This window comes from Sphaerodactylus townsendi, linkage group LG07, assembly GCF_021028975.2.
Source record: "Sphaerodactylus townsendi isolate TG3544 linkage group LG07, MPM_Stown_v2.3, whole genome shotgun sequence".
NCBI lineage: Eukaryota > Metazoa > Chordata > Lepidosauria > Squamata > Sphaerodactylidae > Sphaerodactylus > Sphaerodactylus townsendi.
This window is the reverse complement of record NC_059431.1, coordinates 50,164,927-50,183,269: the sequence shown is the minus strand read 5'-3', so window position 1 is coordinate 50,183,269 and position 18,343 is coordinate 50,164,927. Positions and strand designations below refer to the sequence as shown.

The 18,343-nt window shown below is 40.3% G+C and overlaps 1 protein-coding gene across 1 annotated transcript in view; it reads right to left on the bottom strand.

Moving 5' to 3' along the window:
* The window catches only part of PPIP5K2 (diphosphoinositol pentakisphosphate kinase 2), a 76,548-nt gene that overhangs the window by 36,207 nt on the left and 21,998 nt on the right, over positions 1 to 18,343 (bottom strand). The window contains 11 exon segments of the mRNA XM_048504259.1: positions 799 to 940; positions 1,519 to 1,719; positions 2,564 to 2,685; positions 2,778 to 2,903; positions 4,649 to 4,734; positions 6,007 to 6,116; positions 6,202 to 6,277; positions 7,304 to 7,390; positions 12,005 to 12,106; positions 15,096 to 15,217; positions 16,914 to 17,075. Coding sequence (XP_048360216.1) covers positions 799 to 940; positions 1,519 to 1,719; positions 2,564 to 2,685; positions 2,778 to 2,903; positions 4,649 to 4,734; positions 6,007 to 6,116; positions 6,202 to 6,277; positions 7,304 to 7,390; positions 12,005 to 12,106; positions 15,096 to 15,217; positions 16,914 to 17,075 — 1,336 coding nt within the window.

The window sequence follows — 18,343 nt, the reverse complement described above, 5'->3', positions numbered from 1 at the left end:
GGGGAAATTATTTGCCCCATTTTGGAGCTATGTGTGCATGGCCTACACTCCAAAAATGGAGCAAATGACTCTCTCTAGGATCTGTTTCAGCTTGGGAAAAAGGCAAAGGGGAGAAAGCCGAATCCCCTCCTTCCCCCAAGCCCTGAGATTAATTGGGCCTCTGTAACTGTGTGAATGCATGGTAAATGAATCAAATGCAAGGAACCCAAATATGATTCAATAAAAACAGTGTGCATATCTTGGCTACAAGGAAGTCTCAGGAATAAGCACAGCACGCTGCATAAATGATGAAATACTAGAGATTGGAAAAACTAGTGTCAACTCTCTTAAAGTTCTCTGATTCACAAGAAAAACTTGAACCTGAGTTTCTTGAAATGTTCTTCATGCCACATTGCAAACCTAACTGAAAACAGGGAACATTTTACAGGTTTTATAGGTTATTAGAATCTCCAATTCCAAGGAAAAGAACCTGTGGACATGCCTAAAATGTCCTTCTGCATCTGCCCTACAAATGCTGAAAAAACAATCTGCAGTAAATATATATTTCTATTAACTATTTAATCCTAATTTCAAGCACTTTTCTCATAAGGAAACACTGTGTTCTAAAGCTTAACAGTTAAACAGTTAATTCAGAAACACAGTTTATAGTAGCTCAGTATTGCTGGCTTGAATGTTATCGACTCAAAACCCTTAAACTGTCTCAAATCATAAATGACCATGTTACATGATTAATGAGTGATGATGTAAGTACTTGTGATCAGTATTAAAGTTACATTGTACTTAAACTAAAAAGTGTACCTGCAGACTTAGGATCTTCCATCCGTTGTCTGATCTGAGAAGTCAAGCTCTGAATCAAGGAATATACCTTGTCACATGTCTTAACAGGATTTTTTATCTCTTGCATTGATTTTATCAGAGAAAAGTTGCCAGGTGGCGCAAGCTGAAGTATGAGACAAAAAAAATCCTTTTAAAAACCTGATAGTCGCCTAATATTGTGTTTTTATTCAAGACTGCTCACTGAACACAAGCAGAATATTAACATATCATTTGAGTCTCATAAATATATTACTCACTTAACCCCCAATAGTTTAACAACTATATACTATTTTTGACACAGTGACTTGGCTCAGACAGAACAGCCAGCTCTAAGGTTTGTACATTCCCTTTTCCTTCTGTACTCAAGTTTCCTCATTCACTTCCTGACATGTAACCATAGCTTCAATTTGGGCCAATTAAAGTTTCTACAAACTATATTATGCCTTCAAACCATAAATTGAAACCCATATAAAAGTTCAGTTTCCAAATATACCTTTAAATAATGAACTATACATTAACCTCTCCAGATCTTCGCTTACTGTAATTTGTTTTGTTCCCATTTGCTTGTAGACATGCTTCAATACATATAACTGCTGCTGTATATTAAGAAGTAACACATGTATATCATCAACTTTCAAAAAGAAATTTAGAAACCCCCCTTTGCATCTGGACCATTATATATTATTCTTGCAATCTTCTAACCTTTTCATAGTCTTCAGAAGTAAAGTCTCTATCTCTCTGGAGTATTTCATGAAGTCGTGGCTCTTCACACGAGCGGCGGCTAACTCACAAGAAGAATCCACTATCACTGTCATCGAAAGTAGAATAATCTGGTCATATATTAGCACTTTTAACCATCTGTACAAGGATAGGAGTGAGTTCTCCTTCCAATGCAAGCAGTCCCTGGAAAGAATAAAATTAGTGTGCTATAGATGAAAAAGTAACAAACGAGTCTTTAAATCACTTTTTATGATAAGTTCTGCCTGTAAACTTCCAATACCTTTAAAGGTACTTTAGGCACAGTAGCAATGAAATACTACAAACTGCTTGTATTTTAAGAAATCAAATATTTTGACCAGGATCCAATGCAGCAAGTTTTAGATCTGCCCAACAGGATTCTGTGGGTATATACGGAGGGTTGGTTTTTTTAAGTGTAGACTTCAGAACATATATACTGAATTATTATTTGAATTGTCTAAAGTTACACAATTTTTACTGTTTTGAATAATATATGACATTAAGCAGAAAATTCTACTAGTGGTCATACTGACTGTGAATATTGCTACAGCGAACATTCATACAATCTGTATGCACATATGTACACCTGTTTGTAAGAAAAGTCAATACATGTTCACTTTACAAATCAACCTGGATTTCAATTACACGTTCAACTGCACATCTGCTGAATGTAACATGAAAATTCCTCAATGAAATATAAATAAGAATCAAGTGTACAATGTAATATGATTGTATGTGCATTCAATATAGCTTGGGAGAAGGGCTAAAATATTACATAATCAAGTGATGAGAAACTGAATGATGCTCATATGACCGAACTGGCATATAAAATGTAATGCCACAAAACTGCTATTCCTCATATCTTAAGGACAACTTTAACAAAAATCCAAACTACCCCAAAACTCCGAAGGACACTTTAACAAAGTCTCAAATTACACCAAGTTTTTCGCTTTTGAATATATTTTATTGTTTTCCATTTCTTTGTTTAAAAGATAATTTATCATATTACCTTTGCAAAAGCTGCTGCAGTCATTTGAACTCTTCCTTCATCAGAGGCGTATATTTTGAGATCGTGTCGATAGGTACTATGTAGTCTCAGTAAACCACACCCAGGAAATCCAGCATAGTCTCCTACCAAAGGAAGAACAAAACACCTTTACACTCTGCGGTTCTTCTTTTTTAGAAAGTCGTTCACTCTCTTTCTTTTAAAGGAAATAAGATACCTTGTCCACCTGGGTACATGCACCTGAATGCTCTTCCTAGTTCTTCTGCTTGAACTCTGCCTGCAGGTGTCAGTTCTCCTCCCCACTTTAGAACCAAGAGTAGAGATGGCTCCTCTTTGTGGCTATCTAAAGACATGAAAAAAATTATGAAAAAGTAGTAGGTACCAAAACTGGAGGACATGCTGATTACTTAACTGTGATTGATGTTCTCTGTGTGGTCATCTACATATGGGTTCTGAACAGATTCAGAAGTGATACCAGAAAGTTCTACAGTTTGACTAAATATCAGCACTCAAATGTCCTCTCCTGAAGGAGAACACCATACCACTACACCTGTTCTTATGGAAGGGACATGTACCTTTCCACTCAATTCCTTATAACCAGCATTTGAAACTCTCCCAAAGGGAAAAAAGCCAGAAGCATGGAACGTGGGCAGTTTGTGTAGTAAATAAATAAATGTGGTACATAGGCTGAAGGCCTAGGGCAACAACAGAAGGTCAAGTCAATGCTGATTGTATTGCGGATGCTGCTAATATCAATGGAAGAGTGAACTGAAATGCCATGGGCACCACAGTGGATATCACTGTTGGAATCAGGTTGGTACCATGAAGGTGGTTGTAATGGTACCCCACTATGCTAACAATGTGTTGGCACTGCACACTCTCTGTATCTGTGACTGAAATATTGCCTCTTTAAACAATGATTAAAGAAAAGCTGATGCACCATATGTGATCAGAGAAAGGGGAAAGAGGGATCTGTGGAGAAATAAAGTAAGGAGCATGTAAATGACCCATTATACCGTTTTGTCAAAAGCTACCAAGAGAGACAGAGAAAACTGAGGTAATTCTCTGAGATAATAAATTTAGCTGCTAATAGTGAACTGATTAAAATAAAACTGTGCAGTAAAATGGGGTGCTGTGTGGTTTCCGGGCTGTATGGCCGTGTTCTAGCAGCATTCTCTCCTGACGTTTCGCCTGCATCTGTGGCTGGCATCTTCAGAGGATCTGATAGTAGGAATGGAAAGCAAGTGGAGTATATATACTGTGAGGTCAAAAGGTGAGGCCCTCTGAATAGAGTAGCCTGGTATGTGAGTCACAAAGAAGTCTGTAGCCTAGGAGTAACAATGAAGATAGCAAGGCAAATAGGTGAGTGGATCTGAATAGAAGTATCCTGGTCTTTGTTTCCTTTGATTGATATTGTCTATAGTTGTCCTGTGTTTGTGTGGAGCTGATTTGTCACTGTCTTGTTTCTAGAGTTTTTCAACACTGGCAGCCAAATTCTGTTCATTTTCATGGTTTCTTCCTTCCGGTTGAAGTTGTCCATGTGTCTGTGAATTTCAATGGCTTCGCTGTGTAGTCTGATGTAGTGGTTGTCAGAGTGGTCCAGAATTTCTGTGTTTTCAAATAATATTCTGTGTCCAGGTTGGTTTATCAAGTGTTCTGCTACTGCTGATTTTTCTGGCTGAAATAGTCTGCAGTGCCTTTCGTATTCTTTAATTCGTGTCTGAGCGCTGCGTTTGGTGGTTCCTATGTAGACTTGTCCACAGCTACATGGTATGGGTAGACTCCTGCAGTAGCTAGAGGACCCCTCTAGCTACTGCAGTAAAATGTTTGCTCCTCAGATAATATTAAGTCCTGTGGCATGATATCTTCAGAATCTGAGCACCAATTTTTAGCCAATAGCTCTAGAACTTCACAGAGTTTTGCACTGATACATTATGTGGGTCTGATAAAGATCAAGAAAAATTACCAATTTTTGTCAAAAGTTCAAGTGCTAGAACATACTGTTTACTGCTATTTTTTTCCCAGTAGCCTAATGTTAATGAAATCAAATTCCAGTAACTGATTTCTAAATAACTGGTATAACAGTACCTTCTTCTTCACTAGATGTTTTGGGGCAACCATGAGGAAGGTATGTCATCTGAACTTTGCGATTTATACCAGAAAAATGTCCATACCTAAGGACAACAAATGAACAAATGAGAGAAAATAATTGAAATAAACTTGATTCTGAAAAGTATCTAGAACACTGCTGAATCAATCCAGCATAACTGCAATTTCAAAGAGGGCTGGTGAAGGAATAATATTTCCAGCCTCTGAAGAAGCATACATTCAAGCAGAGTCAAGTCATGGCTGTAAGAATAAGAGGGTCAAGATAACTCTCATTCTACATTCACCCAGCCCTTTCCTTTAAATGAATGAAATTAAAAGTTAAATGTTAAAAGCCTAGGTAAATAGAAATTGAAGCTGGCACTGAAATCAACAGACATCAACAGATAGCTATGGGAAGGATATTCTATACCTAATGCATCACTAAATGCCAATTTGTAGAAAATTATATGGTACCAGATTAATTGTTGTACCTATCCGGAATCAGTTCAGATTGGCATTGTGTTGCCTTGGTTATAGAATATCTTCCCAACAGTGATATGGCCTGTGCCAGCTTAAAACATTTCAATTTACCCAGACTCTTAGTTAACTCTGTGGAATTTTTGTCCATCTTTTTTCAACAACTTTTGGAACTGCTGTTTTATTTCTGACTTTTACTATTTCACTGAAATTAGGCCTTCTAAAAAATATTGCTGTTTTTATTTAATTTTTATGTTATGATAGATTTTTAAAATTTCTATCTATTCCTGGTACATCTTATATCCTTACAGCTAAGTTCGCTAATTGTATCAAAGGTGGCAGGAAGGTCATGACAGAATGACAAGACTTTGTCCGCAAAAAAGTTCATAAATGCCTCACGGCCAAGAGCCAACTGGGGATTTTTGGAATCCTCCTTTAGCGAGGAAAGAGACCGAATAATACGAATCAATTGGGCTGGGTGAGAGCTTGCAAATGCAAGAGAAGACGAGAAGTAGCCTGGAGTTCCAGTCTTCACCTGCTCATCGAGGATGCCAGCAGGTTCACAATCCCACAGAGCATTCTGGAATCCAATAGGATCCATAAATCTCTGCGGGCGGGCATAAATCAGCCCATCGCCTAGACAGGGTTGGCGCAGCAAGTCCATCCAAACCTTCAGGGCATAGTGGTTAGACCATGGCACTCTATCAACAGAGAATACGACCACATCAACTCCTGACCCAAAGATCAAACCCAGAGTGTGACCAGCCTCATGAGTGGGGCCAGAATTTACCAGGGAGAGGCCTAGTGTCGCCATGGATGACACCAGATCCACAGCCACTGAGCACGAGGCGGTATCGACATGGACGTTGAAGTGTACTTACATTTCCAACACCGTTTTCAATTGTTCAAGTTTAGCCTTGCTTTCTTCAATTTCAGAGTCATTGTTTTGCCCAAGTTCTAATAAAAGCTGTCTTGCAATATCAAGTACTTCCTGAAAAAAGTGGTATATTGTATAAACAGTTTATAAAAACACAGTATGTTTTATGTAGAAACATAAGAAAGACTAACAAACTTGCCTGTAATTGCTTAGGTTTTTTCAGTTTTAGCTTCCCAGACTTATATCCATTGCATTTTTCGAAAAGATCAAAAAATCTTTAAAAGAAACATGTAATCAGTAGGAGGGTTGTGGATTAATCTGCCAGCTGACACTAGGCTTTGCATTATTTGACTCTAAATTTTTATTACAGAGAAAACAGCAGAAACATTAATGTCTAGCTAAATACATGATATGTGGCAAATTAGTATTGGGAATGAACATGCATGTTCACACACACAAGTTGTTCATTTATGAAAACCGCACGTATTCATGGCACCAAGGGTCCTCAAAGGAGTGGAAGAATTATTATCATACTGTATGAGCAGTTTCTACTTATTCCATACAGAAGGGATACTTGAGCATTCACAGAGGTTCATGTTTCTTACCCACTTTTGAAACAGCTAACAATATAACAGAGCATTCAGACTTCTGAGGTGTATGATGACACTGGCATTTTGGCATTAATTATACTGCACAATGCTGAAATGGTGCGCAGGTTCTATCCTTCACTGAATAGTCTCCCCTATTTGGTACAACATTTCTGGGTTTATTTATAAAATAAAATGATTACCAACTTAAAGAGGCCCTGACTTTCACATGATGTCCCTAATAATGCTTTATCTGGACAAACACTTTGGAATGTCCATTTCTCTGAAGGATGTTTTGCCACTTTTCTGCTATTAGATCTTTATAGTTTTAAGGAAATTACCTATCTTACAGCAATATCTGACTTGCTCCACACTCTTTTTTTTTACACCCTCAGAATGGACAAATGCACTGTCATCTTCAGAGCTTCAAAGTACCGTGTTACTTTAAACACAATAACTTACATTCCCAAAAGCAAAATAGTAGATATGAGCAGGAAACACACATAAAAAAGCTTTAGCATGTCAGGAGATTCAACAAGGAACACTGATGCAGGCGTGTTTTAAATTCTCAATTATGATATTTTTTAAAATACTTAAAATCCATATATTACAAATCACATATACTCATTACACAATGATACACGAGGCCCCTGGCTCAAATCTTCAGGGGGGAAAATGTTAGCCCATTTCCCCCTTTGCCTGCTAATCACATACCGCTGATGTTTAACTTCCATTTTCATTTTTTGTTTTGGTGTCCGGTCCCCATGCCGTATAACAGCAATAACACATCTAAGTTCCATCCTTTAAGTACACAAAGAGCATGGTTATTCTTCCCAGTTCTAGGATCTCAATAAATATTAAAAATTGTACAGATTAATAAAGCAAATGGCATAAATATAACAAACAGCAGCAGTATATTACATTTGGATATCACCTTTCTATTAATACTATCTAGGAAACTGAATAAATACAAAAAAAGAAAGCAAAGTGCTGGAACATCCCTCAGGTGTGAGTAAAAGATACAAAACCATTTTAACAAAAAAACAAAAAGAACAATAGTTCAGCCTTCAAAGGAATGCTTGGTAGTCACCATTATAGCTTTGGAAAGTAAAGTTTGGAATGTCAAGCTTCAAGTTTGGCTATTTATGACTCACTTTTCAACAATGTTCTAAAAATGAACTAAAGTTAAAAAATAAAACATTACATTAACTATTACAAGTTAAATATCATCAGTATAAAACAAGTTCAAAAACATGAATAAACAAAAATATCTTTATGACTTTCTAAAAGGCAATGAGATACTAAGAGCCCCATTCAAAGGGTAAAGGCAAAAGGATTCACAAGAGCAGCTCAACCTTGTATTGGCACATTTGCCCTCCCTGAGGCACTTACCTCAGTGGAGGGCCAGATAAGACTGCAGCTGGCCACCTTACAGAACCTGGAAGTTTGCGCTATGGGGGCTGTGCTCACGTCCCACTTGGACGACAGTGTGGGATGGGGTGGGTGAGGGCATTCATGGGGCCTACTGGGATTGAGGGCTGGTAGCGCAATGCACTGGCTCTTGAACTAACACCTGCCTTTTGGTGGTGTGTGTCCATTTAACCCTGCAGCTCAGCTACTATCAGGTGCCAGATGGAGCATGCATATTTTACCCATTCTGCAGTTATTCCATTGGCTGCCCACCAGCTACAGAACTCAATTCTAGTACTCATTATCACACACAATAAAGTCCTTCATGGTCTGGGACATTCGTATCTAAAGCACTGTCTCTTCCCCTGTTCCCCAACAACACAACAGCTTCACTCATCTAAGCAGGGCCTTCTTCAGGTTTCCCGCTGAAATTGGTGAGATCATCATATGTTTGTACATGTGATTTCTTTGTTGTAGAACAGGGGTGTCAAACTTGCGGCCCTCCAGATGTTCATGAACTGCAATTCCCATCAGTCCCTCCCAACATGAGCATTGGCTATACTGGCAAGGGCTGATGAGAACTGTAGTTCATGAACATCTGGAGGGCCGCAAGTTTGACACTTGTGTTGTAGAATACCCTGCCTAAGAACATCACAAAGGCCCAAACTTCTGGCATTCTGCAAACCACTTTTTAAGACGGCATTTTTACAAAGGGTTTTTTGGGTGCATTCCTATATTTGAATCAGAACCATACAAACAAGTTGCACATCCCTTTAAATCTCCAGACAATGTTCAGTTCAGCAGCAGCTGAAAGGGGGACAAGCCTGGTCACAAGGCCCCATAGGAAGGCTGATGGAAGGACATGTTGGTTCAGAACAGAGGCGAATCGGGAAAATGGTGCCTGGGTGCAACACCTGCTCCGGATGCTCCCCTCCCCCCACCCAACTTACCTTAGCCGGCAGCTGCTCCAACGGTGGCAATCCCAGGGCTGGGATTAGCAGGGCTGGGCCAAGGGGTGTGTGGCGGCGGTGCCGCCAGGCTTCTCCTTCTGCTGAGGGAGGCTCCGTTGACTGAAAGAGCAACCTGGCAGGGCCAAGCCGAGGGGTGTGCAGCGGCACCAGGTTTCTCCTTCTGCCAGTGGAGGCTCCGACGGCCGAAAGAGCAACCTGGCAGGGCCGGGCCAAGTGGCGTGTGACGGCAGCGGCACTAAGTTTCTCCTTCTGCCAGTGGAGCCTCCACTGGAGCAAGAGAAACCTGGCAGGGCCAGGCCAAAGGCACCTGACTGTGGTGCCTCCAGGCTTCTCTTTCTGCTGGTGGAGGTTCCGACGGCTGAAAGAGAAACCTGGTGGGGCCGGGCCGAGGGGCGCGCAGCTGTGGGCAGCTCAGGTCCACGGCCGCAGTCAGCCTCCCTGTTAGAAGGGAGGCCGGGGAGTGCAAGAGCCCAGCAGGCTGGGCCCAGCCTTGGGCGCTGGCGCAATCACCCAGCGGGGGATAGGCCTCATGGCTGTGCAGCTGGGCCCGGCCTTGGGCTAAAAAAGCGGGGACAAGGTAACAATGAAATTAACAAATAAAGTACTCTAACTGTAACTTTCAAATCTAAGCCTATTTTTTGGCACATCCTATGGTGCATTTCAAATGCTGCTGCACAGAACCTATGCTCTGTCCCACCAAAAGATAAAATGCAGTTCTGCGTTGTTCAGGGGAAGTGGAAGTAGTATGCTTCTGCTGCAGAAAAAAACCTCCTGATATTAAAATGGCTGCCACAGATAAAACCACCTGTATCTCTGGAATCCCTTGGGCTATCACAGTGGTTTTAACTGCATTCTTCTTGAGGTCACCTGGAGATTCTTCTCCACCCCTCGGTTTTTCAAAAGTCAAACCTTCCTATTCCATCATTTTTCCCTGGTCCCCTAAAATGGCTACCACCTCCTTTAAATACAAAGAAAATCCAGGAAGTGGCTGCAGATTAATTTAACATCGAAGTTCTATCTTTCTGTGAGACAAGGTACAGAAACATTGTATGTTGTACCAGAACTGATATATGTGAGCAGCACAGAAATATAAAATTGTCCTGTGAACCCTATCCAAGGCTAGTACATATGTTTTTATAGTGGAGAAAGCATATGTTCTATTGTGTCTATGTGTCCAGATTTACAAGGACATTGTCTCTCATATTAGAGAATTTTCTTGTATCAGCCTTCAAGAACAGCTGAAAGGAAGACTTTGCTTTATGCCAGAGCAAAAGCCCTCCAATATTTAAGTACTTCAGGTTTAGTTATGTATGTCATAGGAGAGGCGATGTACCTTTTGGAATCACTTATAGGTGTGTGTGTGGAAGTACATGGTTAAAAGGCTGGGAGGGAAAGCCAGCAAGATCTCTGTACTTCTCTCTTCAGCAGAAGTAGTAAGACCAGGAAGGGGAGTAAAGCTTGTGGGTGGACACAATGGACACAAACCGCTTTAAGTGATCTGGCTCCAAGGTACACCCAGCTCTTTTGGAAAAGAGGCATTAGAATAATTAAACTTTATAGGCAATAACAAATTTCAACACTTGTCTCTAATTACTCTGTACATCAGAATTTGGTTAAAGCTAGCATTAGTTGAAGGAACATGACCAGGACTCATCCTCATGTTCTGAGAAATTTCCTTTTTCTTTTTAAACATTTTACAATTTTTGTATAACATTCAGACTGATTAAGGGTTCCAGTGAGCCCCAGAGCATGTATACTTTTGTGTGTCTTTTGGTTGGTTCTAATAAAAGTGTTCCAATTATTTAAAAATGTACTTGGAGACCCACATGGCTGCTAAACATTTATTTCAGAAGGCTGGCCGAGATCAGTTAGCTAACTCCTCCAAAGGTGTCTGGAAGCCAACTGGTTCTATAACAGAAGACCATTTTAACAAGCCATCCTTCAGAGATCAGTATAGACGAAAAGCCCCACTTTCATCAAATATTGACTCATACATGACAATGGTTTTGGCTTTCAGAATAATATTCATTGAACCTTGCTTCTGAACAGAGCCAAAACCCAAAAGAAGTGAATACTCAGCAATATGTGGGGACGGAAACTATTGACAGGCTAATCCATTGTTGTTATGGCTGCTATTCTTTCTAAGATCTTCCTGTTGAAATGGCTTTAGAGTAAAATTCCTCAAGTCAAGGAGATCTTATATGACCTCAAAAACTCCAATCTGTCTCAAGTAACTGGAACCAAGTAAAGGTACTCAATTTAGATCGGTTTTCCACTGGATATCTGGTGAGCAAAGTGGGATGTTTATGGATTGGACTCCTCAAACTCTTTCTGAACTTTTCCTTCACACATAAATTAGTAAACAGTAGCTGGGCTCAGACATGATCCACATGTATGTGAGGCCAATCCTCTAACTCTCAGTAAGGATTGGTTAGGATAAAGATATGCAAAATAACAAGGTAATATAAAATATATGTCTTCAAAACAGCTCTGTTGAAAATCCCCTGTTCTGGAGTTCATTAAAGGATCAAAACTAGTAAAAAACAATTTTCAGAATGGGGAAAGGAAGCTCAGGTATCTTAATAGCAAGATTATGGTGAATCCAAAAATAATGTTTATCCCTGGCCACTAGAGGGGATGAGAAATATAATTCCTAATGACTCAGTTTGGGAACTACATTGTTAATGTTTTGCAACACATCTATTTCCCCAAGATGTTACAGGGTCTGAAAGCACTACCACCCCAATTTTATTATAGTAACTTCAGAATTAGGTAGTGGTGGCTGTGAATGATTCAAGTTGTAGGTGGGAAAACCAACTGGAATTTGAATCAGGGCAAGCTTAAATAAGCTAACCTGGCCTGATCCAATGAAGACAAGATTAACTTGTTTGAGACAACCCATTCCAATTTTTCTTGTTTTTGTCACAAAAAAGAATTCAAAGCTGAAAGTGAAAGTACTATGAGCAAAAAATTAAATCAGAAACATTTTAACAAGCAGCACATTTAATTTAAGAAAGACAAGTTTTTATCTTACATTGTCCCTGATGTGGTTGGCACAATAGGAATATCTTCTGCTTCTAAAGGTATGGACCATGGTATTTGAAATTGTGGAGCAAGTTCTCGCATTATGATATTTCTAAACGAGGGGAAAATAAATGTTCATCAGAAATAATCCATCAAAATAAAACTAGATTTAGCTTAAATTCACAGCCAACAGAGATAGTTTGATGAATTGCTAACTATGTTATAGGCTTTAGAGAGCCACTGCTAATCAAAACAACGCTGTCATAGATAAACTATCAGTTTGAATAGGGAGAAACATAGACCCTTTCTGAACAGCAAATTTAGACCGTTGCAGCTGGCTTAAGTGAACTCGGCATAGCCCCGGGCCATTCGCATGGTTGGCTGTCCCTTGGGCAGCCAGCACATCGACTGGGGCATGCACCTTTGTACGGAGGCGCTTAAAAAAAACTTTTTAAAAACGTACCTCCCTCCAATGTGCAGCTATGCAAACAGGCACACATGCTCCCCCAGAGCCTTGCTGGAGCCAGCAGTGCGTGGCTCCGCAGATGGGAGCCCGGGGGGGGGGGGGGGGGGGGGGCACAGCTACATAACATGCCTTGAAAAAGAATTGCACATATCACAATTCTTGTAAAACCTGAGTTTGGGGGGTGGGGAACCTGGGGCAGACTCGCTTTAGGAGCAGGATCAATGCGAAGCCCCCCCCCCCCCGGGTTTTATTCCGGCCTTAACCCATGTTTATTGGCCCGTGCGGAAAGGGCTAGACAAATGCACTCATTAAATATTTTAAAAAATTATTTAAAATCTGATAATTATTTAAAAGCTTTGTGCTAATTTGTTTTCCTACTTAGTCTTTTTGATTTCTTTAACACTCTCACTATCAAGCCCCTCCCAACAAATAATTTGGTTGATGACAAAGACGGTGATGAGAGTTAACTAAAATGGAGAAGGGAACTTTCCACCAGACATCATTGTCCCCTCCAACCAATTTAGCAATGCTCCTGGAATTATCTGGAGTATAGCCTGATATAGAATTAACTCAAGATATAGCAGAAGAACGTTGCCACAATATGCTCTGCTGCATTCAACTTTAAGACTCCTGAGAAGTGTTATTCCCACGGTTTTTGATTGTTTCTGGATGCCAGAGCCTCAATAATGGGTATTTCTGCTAGTTAAGATGCCAGAGCGGTAACAACTTTCAACAGCTTGTGGAAATGGGCAATGAAAAGGGTTCTAGACCATAATATGATCTCAATGACCTGAATGGGAACAGAAAAGATTCCGAGTGAGCCTCTTTTAAAATCAAATTTATTTCAAGGCTTCTAATGACAAACTCCAAATCTGTTCAATTTGAACAATCTTATTCCGACTCAAGGAGAGGTCCATGCCAGTTAATTTTTCTCTAATAGTCCCCATGCAGTTAAAATCTTTCTGGACAGAGGGGAGGAAACATGAGAACCGCTACAGTAACAAACCCTGCCATGATGTGTTCCTTTGGAGAGTTTTATCTCCCAATCTGCCGTGGCAAGGACACCAAAACAGTCCTGGAAACTGCCCACTCTAGCAACCACGTCCTCCTCACCTGATGGAGGACCAAAGTGTCAGTAGGCAAAGAAGGAGGTTCCATAATGTTCTATCTTGCTGGCCTCATCCCACTTGAGAAAGGAACTGCCATGCATTTCCTCTCCAGACTCACTACACATCTCAACTGCCACAGGGTGATCCTATGCTCACCAATCAGAAGGAATACATGCTCCTCTTTGCTGACCTTACCACAGCCAATTCAGCAGGATGAAGGCACACATTACTGTGTCCATACGTCTGTTCACCAGTTACACTGCACTTAGGCCAGTACAGAGTAAAACTGGCCACTGCTGTGCCAATGCTCCTCCTCATACGTTAAAGTCATGGACCCCTGTGGCCATGCTTCTCTTCATCAACTGCAGAACACCAGCACAGGGCAAAGCTGGGTGCCTGTGGTCTTCCTCTCTGGCCTGAGCACCATGTGGCTGGCAAAGTGGAAAACAGGCACTGATGCCATAAGGCAAATTTTGGCACCACTACAACTGTGCTGCTGTCTGCTGGTTTGGGCATAGTGGGGCTGGGAAGGAAAAATACAGATGCCATGGCATAAAACAATGCTGGCCTTCCTGTGCCCATGCTCTTTTCCTGGCTTAGGCACATGAGGCCAGTGAAGAGGAATATGGGTCCTGCTTACATAGGACAAAGATGAACACTTCTGCACTTCTGTTCACTGGCCTAAGTCAGGAGCAGTGTAAGGGTAGAGGATACTGGCCTCACCTCTATGCCTGTATTCCTTCTTGCCCCTGGTGAGGGTGAGTGGAGCTTAGGAAAACAGCTCCACAGGAATTATCCCAGTAAAGTAAATGGTCAATCAACTTCTTGGTCCATAAACTACAAAAATGTAATTGCAGAGTTTTTATTTCTGCAACAGATAGGCAAGACAGGTAGGAAATGGGGCTTTCAATCTGCTGTGTACTAAGTATTCGGAAAATTTCTTTTTATAAGTTTGTCAACATATAATAACAGAGTAGGAAATTTGCTTTCAGAAATGGAAGTATAATAATTTTAATAAATCAGCCCACAAACTTCAAATCTTCTTTTTTCAGAACTGCTGAAAACCTGGAAAGATGTAATTCATAAGGCTTTTCCTCATTTATATCATCTGATAACCTAATGGAAAGTTTCAACTACACAGGTCATAACAACAAAGTTACTGGTCTGCAACCCAATATCATCCTCCAGTGAGCTGAAGAATAATGTTAAAACATGAAACATACAATTTAATGAAACCTTTAAAAAAACTGTTTAGTTTTTATATTCTTTCAGTTCATTTTGCCTCTTGTTACTTTCAATAGCTAAAAGCTATAATGCTTACTTCTGTTATGGCAGAGCAAAGACCCAAAATAATGAAGAGCCCCCCTATCAGCTTGAATGGAATTATAAGAGGTTTTTGAATCATTCTGATGATGTAACCCTTAATTGCTCCAGGACAGTGTGGAATTAAGGTTTGCAATTAGATACAGGATAGTCCTTGGATAGGAGTACTTATGCAACAAACTTGTGAGTTCATAAAGTATTACCCAAGAATTTTCGCACAATCGTCATAATATTTCATTGAGTTCTTCACAAAACTGAAACCATTGACATCACAGACGTAGGACTGTCCACTCGCACGCAACAAATCAAAGCCACAAACCGTTTGCTGGCAAGAAGAGAAATCACACATTCAAAAATCTGCATAAGTTCAAATATCTATTTTCAAAACTTAAATACTACAGATATTTATTTATAGCAAAGGTGTTAGTAGTACTAACTAGTATAAGTGTCATTAGTGAACTGTATCCTACTATTCCACACAGGACACGGGTTGCTTTCCCACATGCCTCTGCTTTAACACCCCATTCCAGCCCCTGTGAAGGTCACTCCCAGAGTCACAGCACCATGCAGAGGAACAACTGTGTGGACTGCCAGAATGCAAAAGACAAGCAGGCAAAATCCTTGCTCTTCCACAACCTCAGCTCCACTGAGGAAAGGGATTGATTTCAATCTCTTGCCTCTACTTCCTCTTGTCTACAGACCCTCAGCCAGTCCTCTGCACAGATCTTATGATCCCAGAAGTGATCATTACAGGGGTGGGAAAGAGCTGCAGGAAAGGGAAGGAACATGAGAAAAGTCCATGTGTCCTCTGCAAAATGGATGGCAGAATCCTGGGCAGTAATTCTGAGATTTCAAAAGATCATGTTCCGTTTTGCTGATTATTTAAATATAAAAATCTGGCTTAACTTAATAGAACTAACTTTCAGAAGATGCTTTCCCCTTGGATTACACACTCTTCAAAGTCTCCTTGGATTACATACTTTTCATATTTCTTTAAGTCCTGTTACACATTTATAAAACAAACTACACCCCCCCTCACAAAAAAATCAGGAAAAAATCCCAACCTTTGTTATATATCATCCTTGCGTTATATAATTGTTATTACTATGACATTTATTATGTATATAGCAATATAAATGTGTATGATGCTTTACAACATACTAATTACAGGTGCCTGCCTCAAGGAAGCTAAAATCAAAAATTTGCTGTCAGAGAGAAGACAAAGGAAGGGGAGGGAAGTAGAAGCGGGGATAAACAGTGGAAGAATATGCATTCATTTTCATTGCATGTTCTTAGGTTTGTCAGTACAGACCAGCGGGCCAGCCACATGACAAGAAAACATCACTTTGCTTCTGTCCCCATCCTTCTGTGACTTACAGGTTTTCATAACAGAATTCCTCACTGGTCCTTGTGAGAGCAGGATGATAACTTGGTCAGGAGAAAAGCAGGCTTCAAAATATTATAAATGTAATATAAAATATTATAAATTATACTAACTCTACAGTCCTACAGAGTAACTCTGCAAAGGATTGCACAGCCTAGCTTGGTTCATATAGCTATTCTTGATTTGGGATTGCATAATTTCCATCACATGGTCAGATTCCATAATTTCCATCACATGGTCAGATTCCCTCCTGTGGCTTCATCTTTCACAACAAACTTTAATTTGGAAAAACCAGAACTGGAAATCATGGTTTGGTTGTTATTTCCAGTTTTAGTTTGCAGGCAAGCTATGATTTGTACCAACTAGTTTATCTGGTTCATATATAACAGCAAACTCTGGTCTACTGCAGACATAAGGAGGGAGAGAATTAACGCTGTGAAAGGCAAGGGTGCAGAGAAGCAATGAAGCCTTACTATGGTTTGGCATTACATTGAAGTAAGGCTTCGACAACTCAAAACTATGACAGGCTCTTCATGTTAAACAGACAACTTTCTTCAAACATCTGGCAAGTAACTTCAGATAGTAAACAAACCAATTACTATTCAGAGTTCAGTTGCATGCTTAGTGCTCATGTTACCTTAAATGCAAGGCATACTTTCCAGGCTATCAACTTCTCTCTTGCATTAAGGATGACTGGATACCGGACTTCTTTCCCTTCACTGTCCCGCTCTACTTTCCCATCCAGAGCAGGAGATTTACGAGCTTCTGCATGTGCATAATCTGGACCTACAGTGTATACCTTTGTTTAAAAAAAGGTGGTAGGATAATAAGGTTTTCTGTGTTTTAAAATCATAGATATCAAGATGACAGCACTCAGATGTTATGATAAACCTAGAGTAGCCAACTGGGTTCATAAATACCTGAAGACTGAGGTTGGAGCTTGGGAGAGTTGGGTTTAGAGAGGGGAGAGACTTTGGTAGGGTATAATGCCATGCAGTCCACCTTCCAAAGTAGCCATTTGCTTCAGAAGGGGAATAAATGTTTTAAATAAATAAGTAATAGCAGTCCAATCTGGGGGGAGAATTGGCTAGTGAAGTGGCACTTACACTGGCAGAGAAGGCAAATTGGGAGCTCTGCAGAGCCCGATATGGAACAGTCTGAATCCCACAGAGCCACACCAGCCTAAAGTTGTACACCAGTGCAACTGGTAAATGGCTAGGGGTGTTCCCAGTCTTTGAAGTGAAGGCTTCACACTTACGCCACCAGTCCATTTAGCCCTATGGGGGGCTTTCAGGCAGCCAGGGAGTTTCTGGAGTTTGCTACTTTCTCTCACAACCTGGAAGCTCCCTAAAGGTGGAGAGGCATGGTGCCGCCCCTAGCCGCCATGGTCCTCTAGATTGGGCTGTAAATTATTTATGTGATCAGCTGTAATTCTGGGAGATCTCCAGTTCCCATAGGGTGGCTGGCAACTCTATAAACCATGGTCTGTTTCAATCATGATTCATGCACTAATCTCTGGTTAGTCTACCAAATGCAAGTAAGAAATTGTAGCTGTTGCATAAGCCAGGCTTCTTGCTCTTTCTGCGTTCCTGCAGAGTAGCCATCCTTCCTGTACTGCTGTCTCTATAGCCATGAAAGGCAGCACTATACAATAAACTGTGGTATGGAAACTCAGCCATCATGACAAAGCAACATTTGTACAAACCATAGTTAACAAACCTGTAATAAGCTTTAGTCTGAAATCCTGGTTTGTGTCTTCTTCATTTGGATTACACAACGAAGTAGGATTGGTTAAAGGACAGTTTTATAAATCACAGTTTTCTTTCATATCTATCAGTGCTCCAAGTCTTATGCTATCAATATGACTTTTCATAACACCAGAAAAAGAATGTAATTATGCTGTATGCTTAAGTTCAACTGAATGTTGAGGCAGCTGGAAAAGTATCAGAAGCTAATTCAACAACAGCCTCACACATCTGCTGCATGTTTATTAGAAATCAACTGCTTCCAGATTGTATAGGTTGATTTGTGTCATTTCCATACTTAGTAATGATCTTTTCAAGTATA